General features: G+C 37.6%; 1 protein-coding gene across 1 annotated transcript in view; it reads left to right on the forward strand.

The window, feature by feature from the left end:
* Positions 1-18,545, forward strand: part of CNTNAP4 (contactin associated protein family member 4) — a 241,010-nt gene that overhangs the window by 201,553 nt on the left and 20,912 nt on the right. Inside the window, exons 16-19 of the mRNA XM_045796231.2 lie at positions 3,519-3,689; positions 4,468-4,686; positions 15,779-16,018; positions 18,205-18,429. Of these exons, the coding sequence (XP_045652187.2) occupies positions 3,519-3,689; positions 4,468-4,686; positions 15,779-16,018; positions 18,205-18,429 (855 nt within the window). The remainder of the gene's footprint in view (positions 1-3,518; positions 3,690-4,467; positions 4,687-15,778; positions 16,019-18,204; positions 18,430-18,545) is intronic.

An 18,545-nucleotide genomic window follows, 5' to 3' on the forward strand; every position in this document is an offset into this window, starting at 1 on the left:
AGATGTTACCTTTGGAGAAAACTAGCTAAAGGGTACACGGAATTGTTCTGTATTATTTCTTCCAATTGCCTGAGAATCTACAATTATCTCAAAATAAAAATTCTAATGAAAGAAATGACATTTCTGTCTCTTAAAATGATTCTTACACATTCAGAAGGATCTGTTTGACTAGTAAATTATCCCTTGCTTTGGAGTTTCTATATTTTGCTTCATTTTATTTACTTTTAAGAAAGGTAGTGTTACCAAACTTACCGAGTTGTATACATTATATATGCACAGCTCTTTACATGTCAATCATACCTCGAAAGAGAGAAAGAAAGAAAGAAAGAAAGAAAGAAAGAAAGAAAGAAAGAAAGAAGAAAGAAAGAAAAAAGAAAGAAGGGAGGGAGGGAGGGAGGGAGGAAGGGAGGGAGGAAGGAAGAAAGGAAGGAAGGAAGGAAGGAAGGAAGGAAGGAAGGAAGGAAGGAAGGAAGGAAGGAAGGGTTAGCATGTCCTATGCATTCTGCTTTTAAAGGTAAAAACACAGTGCCTTAAGAAATAATAGCTTTTTCAAATATTGTTCTCTTTTTAAAACAACTTTATTGAGATAAAATTTATATACCATACAATTCATGTATGTAAAATGAACTATTCAGTGGCTTATAGTATATTCACAGCATTGTATAACCGTTACTGCAATCAATTTTAGAACACTTTTGTCACCCAAAAAGAACTCTGCACCCCTTGGCGCCTATCATTCTCCAATTGCCTTGTCTCCTGAGTCCTAGAAAACCACTATCTACTTTCTGTCTCTGTTATTTTTAAAGGATAAGCTATTCATGATGTAAATAAAAGTTTAGCAAAAGGAATATTTTTTAAATTACTTCTAATCTTGACATTCTACCTAGTTAATTTTCCTAAATGAGCTCCTTTTACTTTGTGTATGCAATTAAATCCTTCGTACCTCTTTTTCTTCTATGGATCCCCTTAGCCATTAAGTGTTTTTTTTTATTTTGGAAAGAGAAAAGGTGGAATTCCTGAAAGAATCTTTCCAACTTTTTAGTACCCTGTAGTGAATTTAATTGAAAATTTATTATTAATTACTTAAAATTATTTACAATTATTAATGAATCACATAGAATAACACATCATGATTTGTTTTTGTTGGGCTAATAAAAGGGGCCTAACCCTCCTGACTAATCCAGCAAGTGATTGCATTCAAAGCAGCTACTGGTGCAGTTTAAGGATTTTTAAACCACCTTAGCCAGAAACTCTGTCTTCAAAAGACCTGCAGCTTCCTGCTGGTGCCCACCTGCTGGGCTCTGCTCCGCCGCCCTGCCTCTCCCCTCCTTTCTCTGAGGCAGTTCACATTCTCCTGGGTGCTTCTTAACAGCACAGTCTGTAAAGAGCTGAGGTATCATATGCCATAAACATGATTCGATCATGGAAATATTGGCCTTTGCTTTCTTTATAATTGTTTCGAATTAGCAGCAATTTCTTACTCCAATAAAATGTTCTCTATTTTTTACCTATTGTGAATCGGCACAATAAGGTTTGCTAACTAGACAAAATAGGCACGATTATGTGCATGAGAATGTTTCAGCTACCTAAGGTAATAAATTGTTTTCATTGCTGTAAAAGCATTCATTGTAAAGATAGCAGCAATTCAAAGAATTGTCCCTTTGTTTCAACCAGTTCCCTGAAGCCTTCGATAGGATGCTTTATTGGGTTAGTTGTGACGTAAAAATGAAACAACTGAAATACTGTGTCTTATAATGACATTATCTAATTTAGACCTTTAAGGAATTCTGAGTGTTCTTCTTTTTAACCTGACCAAATGAATAAGATTCAATAATATTCCATAATTTAGAGTTACAACTTTAATTTTCAGGTATATCACGTTTCAGCAGAACAGCATTTAATCCCCTTTAAAAATAGGTCAGGTAAGAGCTTTTAAGAACACAAATGTGGTGTTATCCCTGACTTGATATTTTGCATTTTCTTATATTCTTTCCTAGAGATCAAAAATGTCTAAGCGTTGAAATAACTGTAAAATGGAAATAAGGACTAGGCTTGGCAAACTCAGATAATATACAGTTTCATTTGGCTGTAGGGGGGAAAAAGCCCTCAAAGTTTGTTCTCAGCTGAATAAATTCAACTCTAAAATTGTTCACAGATGAGCTGAGAATTGACTTTTGAATCAGATCCCTAAGAAAAACAGAAAAAGTAAAATAGATACAGCCATTGCTTGTTTGGTCCGGAATTTATAGAAAATAAATTAAAATCTAAGGAACAGATAGAAGCTGAGTCGAGTTTGTGATTTTTAACTCTAGATATCTGTTCCCTGCAAACATAATGAACCATTGTTTTGAAATTACTGTTTTCTAACTTCAGTGGATCAATACGTCTTCCAAAAAGGTAATTCAGATAGAATTTTAACCAATGTTGTGAGTGTGTATGGAGACAGTTGCTTAAAACTCCAGATGTATATTTATATTCGATGTGTCGAGAACTTGCTGGGGGCAGCAGCACTACGTAATTCATTTCTCCAATCGTGCTTCTCATCAACCACACGTAGCCACTTGGACCTCACTCCTGCCACCTCATGCCACTGCATTTATGTTTTACTTCCCATATTGTCTGCTATAGGAATTCCACGGTATTTTTTCAAAAGGAAAGTTGTAGATACAACAACAACAAATGAACGGGAGAGTGAAGATAAGAAGTTGCATGTGGACAGAATCATAATTAAATTATAGCCCACATAAGTTTTTCTCAGATTTCTTAATTTATATCCCAGCCTTCTACACATTTTCTCTTTATATTGAGCAGTTTTAAACTTTTTCAGATTCCTTTCCTGCTGTTTATCCACCTCACTATTACACGCAAAGTAAAAGGTAATTTTGAATGAAAAGAGCATTTGCGTGAAGAGATCAGCAAAGCACACACAGACTAAGTAGTGTCTTGATCTGTAATTAGTTGAGAATATTTTGAATGCCGGTCTCCGTTTAGAAAATCGCAAAGCCCATTAATGAAAACAGTTAGTTGAAGGTGTAACCCTGTGAAGTGTGTGTGTTAGAAGTGTCAGAACAAAAAATGCTTTGAGCTTCTTTAGATTTTTTTGTTATTCAAAGGAATATAGGTGTTTCAATTTTCAAGTTATAAAAAAAATTAAGTCTTAATCAATGGTTGGCAGATTCTTATCATATCACGTTGGCAGAGGGTGGTATTTAGGGTGAGGCTGATTTTCTTATATAAAATATAGCATTCAGACCATTTCTGCAGGGTTCATTCCTCTCCTATGTTGGAAGGAATCCAGAATTGCAATCCTTTGTAAGATCTCCAGTCTTACGCGCACGTCCTATATACTATATAGTTAATAGAAAAAGGAAAACCGGGTTTGTATAAATTAGCAATATTTTTAATAGTAGAAATGCTAAAAATGGAAAATGTAATTATGCCATTCATTTTACTTTATGAATTTTTCTTTTTTACTTTTTTCCTTTCTTTCTTTCTTTCTTTTTTTTGTTTTTAAACAGGGTCATTTTGGAATTCAGCTTCCTTCAATACTGAGGCTTCATACCTTCATTTTCCTACTTTCCATGGAGAACTTAGTGCAGATGTGTCTTTCTTTTTTAAGACAACAGCTTCATCTGGGGTATTTTTAGAGAACCTGGGGATTACCGATTTTATAAGGATAGAGCTACGCTGTGAGTCTCCTTTTCCTTAGAAGTTTGTGAGATTCTATTTAATAGTAAATCCTTTAACTAATTGTTAAACTACTGTGTTTCTACTTTATCAGCTAAATCTTTTCATTGTGTCCTTTTGAAAAAAAAATCTATGATATTAAGTCAGCCTTTTTGCAAGGAAATAATTCAATATATAATGCAATATATATTATATATAATTTGGGAATATATGATATATGTGAACAAATGATATAATATGTAATTTGGGAAAATAATTGGTATTCTCTAGAACCAATTTAAGAAGGATTTTAAATCCAAATAATTAAAATTTTTTTAAAAAACTGAATTCTCAGTTAATTACAGGATTACTTAATTAAATTGACCAGCCATATAATTTTGTATGCCATATAGTTTTGGTATACACTTAGGCCACTATTAGTATCTTAATATCAAATGTATATTACTTGCTTTTAAAATTAACTGTGAATCATTGTAAAAATTATTTTTACATAAAATGCCAGATGCTATTTAGTTTTCTTGTTCTGGCTAAATAGCTTTGCTCTATTGATATGCAAAATTAACTCTGAGGATGAATTTCTTAATATCTGGGGTTCTTTCCAAATGTATTTTCCGGTTTCATTCCACGTCTATTCTTTACTGATGTCATCGGTTCCTTCCATAAGATTTAAGCCATTACCTTTATATTTTGTGATTGCTATGCCATGGTGCTATTCCTAAGTGTATTGAGGACTCCACTGTCCACCACAGGGACTAACTCGAACAATCTTCATATTTCCAGCTCCGGCAGTCGTGACCTTTTCATTTGATGTGGGGAATGGGCCTTTTGAAATCTCAGTGCAGTCACCCACTCATTTCAATGACAACCAGTGGCACCACGTCAGGGTGGAAAGGAACATGAAAGAGGCATCTCTTCAAGTGGATCAGCTCTTGCCGAAGACACAGCCTGCTCCCGCTGACGGGCACGTCCTTTTACAGCTCAACAGTCAGCTCTTCGTGGGTAAGTTCTGCTGGTAGGCAGTTGGTCACTGAACTGTGTGACGTAGGTGCAGAGGTGGCCAAAATGAAATAATACCAACTGATAACCACAAGGCACTGTTTATTGAGAACCTGTGTTCTGGGCTGTGCCAGGTGTTTTATTTCTTCGTCATAACAAACCTGTGAAACGGGTTAACCCCCTTTTACAGATGAACTAACTGAAGCACGAGGGACTGAAATGGCTTGCCTTCAGAAATCCACCTAGGAAATGAGACTTAAGTTTGTGTTTGATTCATTCCTAAACCTGGATTCTTAATATTACAGATTGTGTAGTTTGTTCCAGTTTGGGTTTTTTTGGTTTTGGTTTTGTTTTATTTCTTACCTGTTAGTGTTTTGTTGGGGGTGTTTATCTCTGTTCTCACGGGATTTGAGGAACCCTCTATGTAGTTCTGACTGAGGCCAAACAGAGACCCCTATCTAAAAACAGGCCAATAGAGGAAGAAAAGAAAAGCAGGAGCAAAGTGTATAAACCATCAGTTCTGCTGGTGGCTCTCATTTTGCCCACTTTTCAGATACCTTCTGATCACCTACTTCGTGCTTGTATCCAAATATTCCTTTATTGCCTAAATACATTCATTCACTTGGTATCTACAGACTTAATAGTGGAATCCTTCTGGAAGTGTTTGTTGTATTTTCAGTGTTTGCTAATTACTCTATAGAACTCATTGACCATTAAGTTCCGGAATTATTTCTTACTTGATCACTTCTCGTATATTTTAATCTAAATAAGGGCACAACAACTCTATAAAGCAGAATAAATTATAAATGATCAGAAATTATATTTAAAGCATTTTTAAGTTATATTTTAGAACAAAATTCAACAGATTCCCATTACATCTTTTATTGCTTAATAATCTTGTTTTATTACTCTCACTGCAAAAGATAAGCCTATTTGTGACTTATTTGACTAAGACACATTTGGGATTTCTAATGAATTTATATACTCCTTATTTCTATCAGTACTTCCTTCATTCAATAAAAAGTTATTGAGCAGCTTCTAAGAGTAGGGTACTGTAATAGACAAATCTAATCATGATCTTGCAGCCACTCAACTGACTTATTTAAGGGTATGGAAATAGTAAGGAATACTTGGAATACATAAATTTTCTTTTAGTAACATGCTAGAAACTCAGTCAGGAAATTGGCATAGATATTTCTTGATATACAAAAACTGAGAGATGGCTGCAACCAAAGGTATGGCAATTTAAAATCTGTCAGTATCTTGGAAATAGCCTTACTATTCTTGGAAATTGAGAAGGCTGAAACAGTCCTCGAATTTTCAGTGAAATCTGCTACAGTTTGCCTGAACGTGAACTTTCATCCTTTGTATGAATTTTAACTTCATAGAAATGAAGTCACTATATAGTGTATGTGATAGGAATCCTGGCCTTAATTTGATTTCAGGTAGTTGTAACAGTTAGAAGTACTGTTATTATATCAGAAGACTGTGTTGGAGGGGGGCGCCTGGGTGGCACAGCGGTTGGGCGTCTGCCTTCGGCTCAGGGCGTGATCCTGGAGTTATGGGATCGAGCCCCACATCAGGCTCCTCTGCTATGAGCCTGCTTCTTCCTCTCCCACTCCCCCTGCTTGTGTTCCCTCTCTCGCTGGCTGTCTCTATCCTGTCGAATAAATAAATAAAATCTTTAAAAAAAAAAAAAAAAGAAGACTGTGTTGGAACAGACTTGAGTCTTTTGCCATCAGTCACGTGTTATAATTTTAATAAATACACCTAGGAGATTTCATCTTTATGGTGGCAGTTGGTTAGGCTTTTGATAGTCCCATATGTGTTCAAATCCAAGGACTGCCTTATGGGAAAGTTTTATAAACTAAAATCTTTACTATGTTTAAGTCAAGTGACTGAAAGCTAAAAAGAAAAGGCAGCAAGATCTCTGAAAAAAATGTTACATCCACCATTAATAAACATCTGTTTATATAATTCCCTTCTTTTTACTCATAGGTAACCAAGAAAATTGACGAGGTTACTGTGATGGTATTGAAAGGACTCCTATTTTTTAAAAAGGCTTAGGGAGAGACAGGTCACTGGTTGTCCAGAGGCCACATCAGGGTCTTCATTTTATCTTTACCTCTACCACATGAATGGGCCCTTTCCTAAGATAGGCGTTAATAAAAGTTAATAAAAACGATACTTACACAAAATATTAATTTATCAATTTGTAACATTACTATCACACGAATCAGAATATTTTTTTAAATTTCTAGATGAAAATACTTCAATGGGGATTAAATTATAATTTAAAAGGTTACACTGAATTAGTGCAAAGTGCGTAAAAAACTAGTAAAAAGTCAGCAAAAATTAAAACTAATTTAACATAGCACTTACAAAGACCAAAAAGTAGCTCCCTGCATTCCTGATAGTATGTTTCAGTGGAAGAGACAAGAGGCAGCCAATAAAAGAGTTAAGTAGTAAGATAAAATAGATATTATTTATAATACATATTATTAATATAATACACATTTTGTACATGCATGCACACACACATATATTTGTGTGTCTGTGTGTATACAACTTCAGATAATGATAAATACTATAAAATGTCAGGAAATGACTTGGGTTGGTAGGCTTCTACTTGAAGTGGGGTGGTCAGGGGAGTGCTCTCTGAGGACCTTACCTTTGAAGAGAGGCCAGAGAAAGCAGAAGAGGGAACCTGTGAACATCGGAAGGAAGAGAATTCCTGGGGGAGGGACCGTGCTCAACGTGAAGAGGAGGAGCTTTAGGGTTAGGGAGCAAGGAGGAGGAAGCCATTGTGGCCCAAGGAGAGAGTTGGTCTGAGGGAAAGCGTGGTGTCAATGGCGGTCAAGTTATATACTGGGTCCTGTGAGGCAGTGGCTAGGAATTTGGGTTTGTGGTTCCCCTGGGAGATAGTGGTGGTGGGGACTGGAGAGGAGATAGTGAAAACCAGCAGTGGGCCATACTTAAAGTGTAGACGCACACGACTTATACTGGGTTGGTTGTTGCTATTAGTATGTTACTTCTTACCCCTGCTGATCTTCTTGGGGACAAGACACTTCTTTGTAGGTCTCTGGGATCCTCACTTCATTTCTCACTGTTTAACTTCAACTGAAGTTCGCGTTTCTTGTTTTCTTCCTTTATCATAATTTGTAGGATGATTCAAGCTGTTCCCTGACCCTTCCGTCTGGATTATACACTATAAGCCCTACAAACCGTAGTCCAGCCAGGCTGCAAAAGACTGCTGGTCCTTCTTCACACCCCAGAGAAAATATTTCCCTTTCTCCCTTTTCTGCAGTGAGATCCCTCCCACCCCACAAACACACACTCCCAGGAAATTGGGCTTCTTTGTTCATATGTTCTGTGCCAGCACATGGTCAGATATTGAAGGGACCCTCTCTTGGACACTGTTTCCCCACATATGATACCTTCCAAAATTACAGAGTTAAGCCTCTTCTCCCAGCCATGACTCCCTGGATGACAGGGAGTCTCTGCTCTCATTCAACAGAATTGATCTTCCGGTTCAGATTTTAAAGGGTAATTTCATTCCCCTTACTTACAAGTTCAAGAGTTTAATTTGTAGTTCACCCATCCATCTTAAAAATAATTATGGCTAATCAGTATTTCTAAGGATGCATAATGACTGTCATTCATTTTGGGGTATCAGGATACATTAATGAGATAAATACAACTGTAAAGAGTAAGTCTATAGTATAACTTCTACTCCTAAAAAATGTTTAAATCCAGACAATCAACATGACAATGAGGTTGATAGTTTTAAGTTACATAGAAACACAGTCTTTATAAACATGGGACAAAACTGTAAGACTAAGCTAATGTTAGGCTAAGATAATGTTAGTATCTCAGCATTTAGTAGCTTTTACCAAAAATGTACCTTCTTGTTTGTATACAAATTTGGCAGAAAACATTAACACTATTTTGGAATATTTCAGATACCAAATAAAGTTACTTTATAATACTACAAATATGAAACAGAAGAAATTTTGGTAATATAGAACTATGTTTGTTTGAGATATATCTGTAACACTTTTACCTACAAGTAAAATGTTGTGGATATTTGAATGTATATTCATTTTTATTTCAGTTATATTCTCCATCTCACTGTGCTACCACAGCCAGGCCTATGTTGATGATATTTATTGACATTACATTTTTTTTTTTTTTGAGAGTAAGGATTTTGGTGGTCTCTTGGAAGTGACTAGTGGAATGGGATAACGTGAAAGCATCTAATATGTTTTCTCAATTGCTGGCTTCAGTCTCTCCCTTAAAAATCAGTGGTAAAGTGTGTCCACATCTCAGAGTGGAACTCTGAAGCAAGACTGATGCTTTACCTTCTGAGCAAAATCAGTAAAAATAAATAGAAGACATGATTAAAAACATGTATCAACAATGATACATGACGATTGAAATAGAAAGAAGGAAATGAGAGTTTCGGAGGTGGAACTAGGTTCATCTACACAAGAATTATAAAACAGAACAGTCCTTGTAGTTCCAAATAGTGGAACAATTGTTTTCAGTTAATCTAAACTGTAGGATGCCATGTAACGTGAAGGAGTAATAAAATAATGAACATAAAACCTTGTATGAAAAAGTGAAAGCAGTTGACAGGAATGTAATTTGATAAATTAGAAAGAGTGAACACCAGTGCAGTGACCGTCTCCTCCCCTTCCCCAAATATCCCAAACATCACATTGCTTTTTGTAATAAAAATGACGATTCACCTAGTTACAGCCCATCTTTCTCCATTCTTCTTAATTATGGCACTGGGTCTTTCCCAACCTTTCCACATTCTCTCACTTTCTCCTTTCTGTACGTGTGTGATTTATGACCTGAGTTGAACAGTCCTATGCAGAGATGTTATTTATTACTTTAAAAAACAAGTTTAGTGGCATGATATTAATTGGTGTGTTAAACATATGCCCTTGACCCTGTTACACCGAGGACTCAATGTCAAGAGTGACTGCTGTTATCATTGCCCCACAAACATTCTCCAACCATGGAAATGATGGAGGGAAAAGAATCAATCATTTTTTTAAGCTGAAATGTGACAGTGGTCATTTTCTATTTTGGTTTGTAAACTCAGCATTTTTCTTAGAAGCTTCTTAAATTAGCCTTGAATTGATTTTCATTCAACTAGCTCTGCAATTTTTGTTTGCAATCTAAATTCTTTTACTGACAGGTTTTTAAATGGGGCAAACTCCATCTCAATACTTTGTGACTAGGACCTGAAGGAGAAGTGAGAACTCCTGACATAGACTCAGAAGCCATTTGCATTGCATTTGAATTGCATCAAATCCACAAATATTTATTGAGCGTCTGGAGCAAACCTTTTCTAAATGCCATACACAAAGGTTAATGTTGAACTCTGAGCATATTGAAGCCCTGAAGTTTGGTTCTCACCCTTAGCTGCACATCAGTATCACCCAGGCATCTTTTGGGAAACTGACAGTACCAATACATAGATTTGTTTATGAATGGGCTTTTGTGTACTTGTCAAGTTGGATACCACAAATACATCCTTGTACTGGTCAGTTGGTGAACACATGCTTATATTTCTGTTGGGTCTGTACCTAACAGTGGAATTACTGGGTCAGGACATGTGCATATGTTAAACATTAAGAGACACTGTCATATAGCTACTGACCATTTGGATATCCTCCTTATGACTTGGCTGTTCAAATCTGTTGCCCATTTTCTACAGGGTTGTCTTTTTTTAAAAAAAAGGCGAGGGGGCTGGGTGCCTCAGTTGGTTAAGTGTCCAACTCTTGATCTCAGCTTGGGTCTCGATCTCACGGTTGTGAGTTCAAGCTCTGTTTTGGGTTCCACACTGGGCATGGAGCCTACTTTAAAAAAAGATTTATAAGAATTCTGTGTATATTTTGGATTCATTTCAGACACATTTATTCCTAATTTCTTCTCTCTCTTTGGATTATATTTTCATAGGTGTAATGGTGTCTTTTGATGAACAGGGGTTATTAATTATAATATATTCTAGAATTTGCTTTTTACTTTTAGTTTACTTTTCATAGGCTAAAACAGTTATGGGAAGAGAATGTCAAAAAGTTTTACATTTGAGTAATTTTTATTTCAATCTGATTTTCTTTTGTAGTAAATATGTTCCCACACACCAAAGCACTGAATGTGCAATGAAAGCCACATTTCTCTTTCATGTAATCATATCATTTACTTCAATTGTGTTCTTCTTTCCTCCTTGAGATGTCTTTTTCATGATTAGCTTAAGAAGCACTCAGTGTACTTTTGTATGTTTAGTGAGCAAATCTTAGTGACTGTTGACTGAAATCAGAATTCACATAGGATCTCTTAAGAGCAGAGAATATGACTCATACCACCAACAGTTTATTTCTTTAAAATATGCCTTAGGAGGTCAGACCAGAGAGGTGCTGTGGCCTTGACATATGAGAAAACTAAATAGACCCACATTTTTCTGCTGGGACTACCACAGGGGACTACCACTTCTCACTTTGGTTCAGGGACTGCCTGCATTTTCTGCCCTATGACACGGTTGCTTTCAGCCATAAGTTCTTTGAACATGAGGGAGACCAGTCCTCTTCCCCCGGACTCTCCTAGGGTTATGCTTAATGACGAACATTCCTTGGCAAAATTGTAGCGGGGGGTCCAGTCTCACAGCTCTGTACACTAATGCACCATTTCTACAAGGCTAAGCCTTCCCAAGGATGGCTGGGTAGACCAGGACTAAAGATCCAATACATAATATACAGGAGACCACTTTTTCCCTTCAATCCCCTGACTCAGTCCTGGGCCCAGTCTGCATGGACTATCACTTTCCCGTTCCAAGTTGATCTCAGTGGTCAGAGTCTTAGCTGCCTTTCTCTGCCACAGTGCCATGGTCAGGGAGAGCCTCTGTACTCTGCCAGACACATTTCTATCACCTTAAATTTTAAAGAGAAACGTGGAATCTTGATTTCTTTTTTTTCCTAAGGCCCCTGGGCAAATATGCAGTTGTTCCCAGTTAAGCCTTAATAACATTTAAGCACAGTACATAAATAATTTGCCATTAAAAAATTAAAGGTCTTCCTGCTCCAGGAAAAAAAAAAAAATGGCATTGGAAAGAGCCAGCTCGTATTTCATGACAATAGCATCTGTCACTTAGACTCACTTCCTGAGAGTAATGAACATGATAGAAGGGTTGGACTCAGTCTCTGTTCATAGCCTAGCATACCTATTAGGTGCAGATCCCAGTACTGTTATGTAAGTGAACAGATTCAGTTTTATTCCTTCACGTAGGAAGGTTAGACATTAGTTTTACAGGATACCTAGTGTTTGTGAAGTTCCAGAATTCATTATATCTGATATAGCATGGCAGGTAAATTGATAGGAAATTAATTGGAAGACAGTTCCAAACATAATAGCTCACTGGAAACATCCAGAATCAATTAATCAAACTGCAGCTCATTTTAATTGGACCTACTCTAACCCTGAAAAGTCGTTGGAATCTTTAATTAAGCTTTCAAGCTCAATACTATTTACATTGGCTGTGTTCTCCAGAATAGTGCTTCTTAAAATAAGAAGTTATTAACTTGAAACCTAATGGTAAAGCAAAAATCCTCAACACATGTATGACTCGTATGTTTATGTTTAATTAGACATTTTTCCTGATAATTTAAAAACATAGTTTAAAACTATTTGATTAAGGGGATTCCTGGGTGGCTCAGTGTGTTAAGCATCTGCCTTCGGCTCAGGTCATGATCTCTGGGTCCTGGGATCAAGCCCCAAGTACGAGGGCTCCCTGCTCAGAGGGGAGTCTGCTTCTCCCTCTCTCTCTGCCCCCGTCTCCTGGCTCATGCTCTCTCACACATGCACTCTCTCTCTCTCAAATAAATAAAGCCTTTAAAAAAAAATAAAACTATTTGATAGGTAAACATTAACTCTTCACAAGTACACAATTCAGAAATCCTATTTGCAAGGCTGGGTGTTGATTTTCTTCTCACTATTATAAATATATGTATTTCGCACATATGTGTAGGGGTTTTTCCCTATTAATATCCCCATCCTCTGACCTTCTTGTCTACCAAGTACCTATTTGTACCGTTAACATCATGTGTTTCCCTGTCTAAATCTGTTACTAGACCATGGGCTCTATGAGGGCAAGATCAGTTTCATATAATTCTGTACCTCCCATGTCAGACACCGTGCACAGCAAAGACCTCCTAAGTAGAGCTCGCAGAACTGAAATACTGTTCAAACCAAAAATAATCTAAGAAATAGAAGAAAGTGAAAATTATCTTTTTTGACAACATTTTGGTGTAGAGAGAAAGGGACACCCTTGCACTAAAAGGCCAACTGCAAGTTCTCACTCTTTCCTGCCTCTAACTGAAATGTTTATTTTAATATTTCCTCAGCTGTGCCCATGGGCTTGTCCCTGGAATTCTCTATGCCTCTAGTTCCTCATCGTCTAGAACAAAATGAAACAAATAAGAATAAACAAGCTGGGGCAGATGAAAAGGAATTGCATTCAGCTGTTGGACTCCCACTTTAGTTGTTAAGATGTCACTGGCAGAGGGAGATCAACTTCTAAAGCAGAGAGACTTGCTGCTTCAGAGTGACAACTGCTTAACAAATCATGATTTAACAATACTGCGTACTATAAACTATGTATCATGATTTAAAGTACTATAACATGAAATAAATGAAATACACCAGGAATCCACCTGTAATCTAGACTTCCCAGCGCCTGACCCTCCTCCAAAGAGTTCCCGGCTCAAAGCTAACAGCAAGGCTGTGGGCTTCCTTACCCAGCAAAGAAAACTCCAGCCAGGATGCTAAGAGAATTTGGTCAAAGACTTAACTCTGAGCTCTCGACATTCTATTGAGGTGAGTTAGCAGAGTGTGAGAATAGGGAGGTCTGAAGCTAAGGTGGGTAGCAGCTTTAATGTGGAAGGAAAAGAAGAGGAGTCCTAAGACTAAGGGGAGAAGAGAGACTTCAGGAATGGAAGGACACAGAGTAGGAGGAAGGAAACAAGAAGATTGTCAGCTATTCTGAGACTCTGGAATGAGATGAACTCCTTTTCCCCTGCCATGCCCACAGAAACTGAAATTGCAATATGTCTGGCTTCACAGCACGCTGCATCTGGATTTAAAAATAGAAAATATGACTTCATTGTATTTGCGTCATAAAAGAGGCACAAATTATGTCAGCTGAAGCAATTTCAATACACAAATTTAAGTACGGTTGCTTGAATGGGGTCCCTTATGTCTATGAATCTGAATTCTAAGTACCACTAGTGAAATGAGTCCAAAATTCTTAGGAATTCTTTTAGTTTTTCCCTTCATGGTATTTCATTAGTCAAAACTATACCATTAATGGATTCGGAAACATTCCTTGGGTTTTATCCTCATTCTCAGGCTCAGGGACCCAAACTACCCTGTGTGGCCAATAATGTTCTCTCTCTGAAGCACCAAGTACCCAGCTCCTGCCCCCATGGCATAATCCAATTTAATGAGCCAGTGCGTTAACTGATTATTAATAATCAGTTATTAATGTCAATTGCCAATCAATTAGTTATGATTGTAAATAGCTACCGCACAGCTATTCTGTGTCAGGCACAGTTCTGTGTGCTCGGGTACAGGGCAATTGAAGCAGATATATGCTGATAATATACAAAGTCAGTTGGTAAAATGTAAAAGCTGGTAGATGGTGACGAAGGCCTACTTATGTGGGGACTATCTGGCCAACTCTTGGTTCTGAAGGTTAAGAAAAAAAAAGTTTAATCTCTGAGGATAAGGAGATGTTAACTAGTGACGGCTAGATGAGGAGTGTGCTAAGAGAAGTGGTAGAGGAGGGGGGCAGCATGCCCTAGGAAGAGACAGTCTGTACAGAGCAGGTCTAAGATCCTGGCGGTGAGACCGCATCATCTGCTCAGCGACAAAGCTCCTTTTTAGAGGACCCGTGACCATCTAAAGCCTCTGGGTAGAATGGTCCAGACTATTGAGATTAGAGTACTATTTTCCCACTTCAAGTTCTGAGTATTAATTTACCGTGTTCCTGGACATCAGGTGAAGGTCCTCTTCAAGCTTACATTCTTATTAGGAGAGTGCTGATGAAGTGTGGGGTCAAGGGACCACCTGAAGAAGATCCACCTGGAAGGTTTGTTGATAGTTTCGACTCACCATCCTCATTTCTGGCCCACAGAATCAGTATTTCTTGGAGCAAGGCTGTATTTTTAAGAAGGCTTCCATACGACACTTATTTTCCTTAAGGTTTGAGAGCCTCTGCCTTAGAATAGCAGGGTCTGGTTCCACTCAGACATTGTAAACCTCTTTGGGGGGTCACTTGATAAGTCATATTGTCATGTATTATCCAATAAATGCTACATCACTGTCTCTCCATCAACCCACTTTCCCCAGTTTGTTGAGAATCTTTCCAAGCTTAAGTCAGTCCACACTGGACCAGTATTTAGAAAAAATTTGCTGGGAAGTATGCCAGACAAAAACGAATCATCTCAGCTACCATGTTTTTGATGGAAGAATAATGACCAAAGACCATATCAGAGCACACATGTTAGAAGAACTCAAGGAGTCTTTCATAATTCTCAATAAATTAAAACCATTCCAGCATCAGGATCAAGTTTCAGTATGAAGAACGAGCCACACTTACCTACAAGTATATGCTGATTTAAAACTGAAAAAAAAAAAAGTTTCTACATTAAGACTGCTCATCCATTTCACCGTTATTTTGCATGAAACTAAGATATGGCCTTATTGTGTTCTTTGAAAGAAACTAAAAAAACAAAAACAAAAGCAAGCAACCTCTCCAACTTACATTTTAATAAATCATTTTTAGAAAACCAATATGTAACAAATTCAACCTTTGGAAAAAATGGAATTCACATTTTATCTTCTTGAATTCTCTCAATATTCTGTCACAAATTGTGCTCCCCAAATTATATTGGCTCATCCAACTTTGCCCATTCCTTATAAGGCCACAACTTTGGCCGTTCTCTCTGAGGCCTCAGTTTTGTCTGGTCTTGAAATCCTGAATAAAACACCGAGGAACATGTTTCCATTTGCAGTATTTCCCTTTTAGGTGGAACGGCCACCAGACAGAGGGGCTTTCTGGGCTGCATTCGGTCTCTGCAGTTGAACGGAATGTCCCTGGACCTGGAAGAAAGAGCTAAGGTGACGCCCGGAGTGGAGCCGGGTTGTAGAGGGCACTGCAGCAGCTACGGAAAGTTGTGTCAAAACGGAGGGAAATGCAGAGAAAAGCTCAGTGGATTCTCTTGTGACTGCACCTTCTCTGCATATACAGGGCCGTTCTGCTCGAAGGGTGAGTATGGCATGGGATGTCCTGACAGGAAAACTCATCCAATATGGAGAAACCATCTTGCGGCCATTTTCTGGGTAGCTGATTTGAGCAAAAATATTTCCATTTCTGATTTTTTTTGCAAATACCTGTTTCAAACTAATCCCACTTCATTTCTTAGATATTTGCCTCAATTCTTAAAAAAAATAGTATCTATTAATAATAAAGCCGCTCAAGTTGCCTCTAGATGTCTTAAAATGTTGGCTGCTCAATCTGCTTTTTTCTGTCTAATGTTGATGTTCTTAAGTATTATGGCTATCAACCACCTGTCCCACGAGGCAGCTCTCTCTTTTAAAATCTTTAAAGGCATTATTGTTATTTTTGATGAGGACAGTCAACCGTGAAAGGAGATTTAGGAAGTACTGTGTTTTGGTTTTTGCCAAACAAATATTTTTTCCAAGAATAAAAATAGCTTTTCCATTAACTATGCATGTGTAACAAAATAGAGATACTCAGGCATTTTGCTCTATGATGTGGCCAATATCTGTAAAGTAAAATAGCGGAATATTTTTCAGTTTGTCTTGTTCACAGACCTATGTCATGGAAGAAAGAAAGAGCTGAGTGTCGTAGTAAGTGTTCTGGACGGACTTCTCTGAATACACAAACATTCGTTATGCTTTCATAGTTGCTCCTAGAAAACTGCCATCATGTTTAATTCAGTTGCTTTATTTGAGTGTGTCTGGGCTATTGAACCTTTTCCTGAAGGAGGCTAACAAAAATTGCCTCCAAATTGAAACAACTCCTGCTTTGCAAAGAAAGCTTTTGGGATTATTTCAGGAAAAGTGGGTTAAAAGTCATCTACTTTTTACCAGAACTAAGTTAAAATTTCAAGCCAACCTGTGATAATAACTCGCACTGATATCATCCTAGGAGGCTGTTTACATTTAAAGTTAGGGGGCGCGGGGCACCCAGGTGGCTTAGCGGATCTTGAGCCAGAGTCTTCATCTCAGTCGGGTTTTGACCTCAGGGTGGTGAGTTCTAAATAAAGTTTGAACAAAGACTACCTCTTGTCTTTACTTTCTGAACCCAAATGATTTCTAGTTCAGCTCGCTAACTGCAATCAAGAGTGCTACTGTGGGGGCGCCTGGGTGGCACCACGGTTAAGCGTCTGCCTTCAGCTCAGGGCGTGATCCCGGCGTTATGGGATCGAGCCCCACATCAGGCTCTTCCGCTATGAGCCTGCTTCTTCCTCTCCCACTCCCCCGCTTGTGTTCCCTCTCTCGCTGGCTCTCTCTATCTCTGCCGAATAAATAAAATCTTAAAAAAAAAAAAAGAGTGCTACTGTGCATCTGTGTATCATAGTGCACATAAAAAGGGTGTTACAGATCACGAAAGTAATAAAACAAGCAAACAAAACACTCTTCAAATGCCGAGGGAATGGAGACGTTGCTATGTTACCCTGTGAGCATCATTTACAACTCACGTTCCACAACTGGTCCTTTATCGTAATGGAGAGTAGCAGAGTTCAAGGATCCAGCTCTAATTATTCCTCCAGTATCCTCTCCTCCTCGTTTTCATACATATATAAATGAATATGTGGTGTGTGTGGATTTGGGATATTAACCTCGTATAAGTAAAGCGCTACACTTTTGTCAAACTGAAAGAGGCTGGATAGTTCCTTATGTTGATCACCGCTACACAGATGCCTGCTGCCCTCGCTTATATTAACGCTGGGCTTAGCTTCTTTTCGCAGGGCACAATAAATAGGGGAAAGTGTTTAGGCGAAAAGGAACATTTCCGCCTGTTGATCCTGGAAGGTAAGAGGACCCCTCAAACTTCCTTCCTTCCTATTATAGGAAAACTAGGGTATTCTAGCTACAAAATAATAGACAGGACTAAAAATTTAAATAAGAAAATGGATGGTAAGGGAGATAAAAGCCAAGAAACCTGTTTACGTCTGAAGTCAGAGAGGAGGATATTATGCTTTCAATTATAAGGTTAACTAGCAAATTAATTACATGTAATTCTAACATAAAGCCATTTCAAAGACCATCATAAAAGCTCTATTAATTTTCTGTGTTATTTGGTTGTGGTTTGGAGCTATTTGTTATATCTATACAATTTGTTATTCTTAATTAAAAATATCAATAAAACTGAAACAAGATCCTTGCACTTAATTTTTTTAACATAAAATGTGTGTATCATTTCAGAGATTTCTGCATATTTTGGATCTGGCTCATCTGTGATTTACAATTTTCAAGAAAATTATTCCTTAAGTAAAAATTCCAGCTCCCACGCTGCTTCATTTCATGGCGATATGAAGCTGAGCAGAGAAATGATCAAATTTAGCTTTCGAACAACACGAGCACCAAGCTTACTGCTTTATGTGAGCTCCTTTTATAAAGAATACCTTTCAGTTATCATTGCCAAAAATGGTGAGTGCTTTTTAGATGAGAGAGAGAGAAAATTGAATTAGAACTTAGATTAGTAGTAATATGGATCGTTCTTATGTTCTTGCCTCTCAACCTATGAACAGGAAGAAAAATGTGCC

The sequence above is a fragment of the Ursus americanus genome, chromosome 21 (genome assembly GCF_024610735.1).
Source record: "Ursus americanus isolate L20-20 chromosome 21, mUrsAme1.1.p, whole genome shotgun sequence".
Classification (NCBI taxonomy): domain Eukaryota; kingdom Metazoa; phylum Chordata; class Mammalia; order Carnivora; family Ursidae; genus Ursus; species Ursus americanus.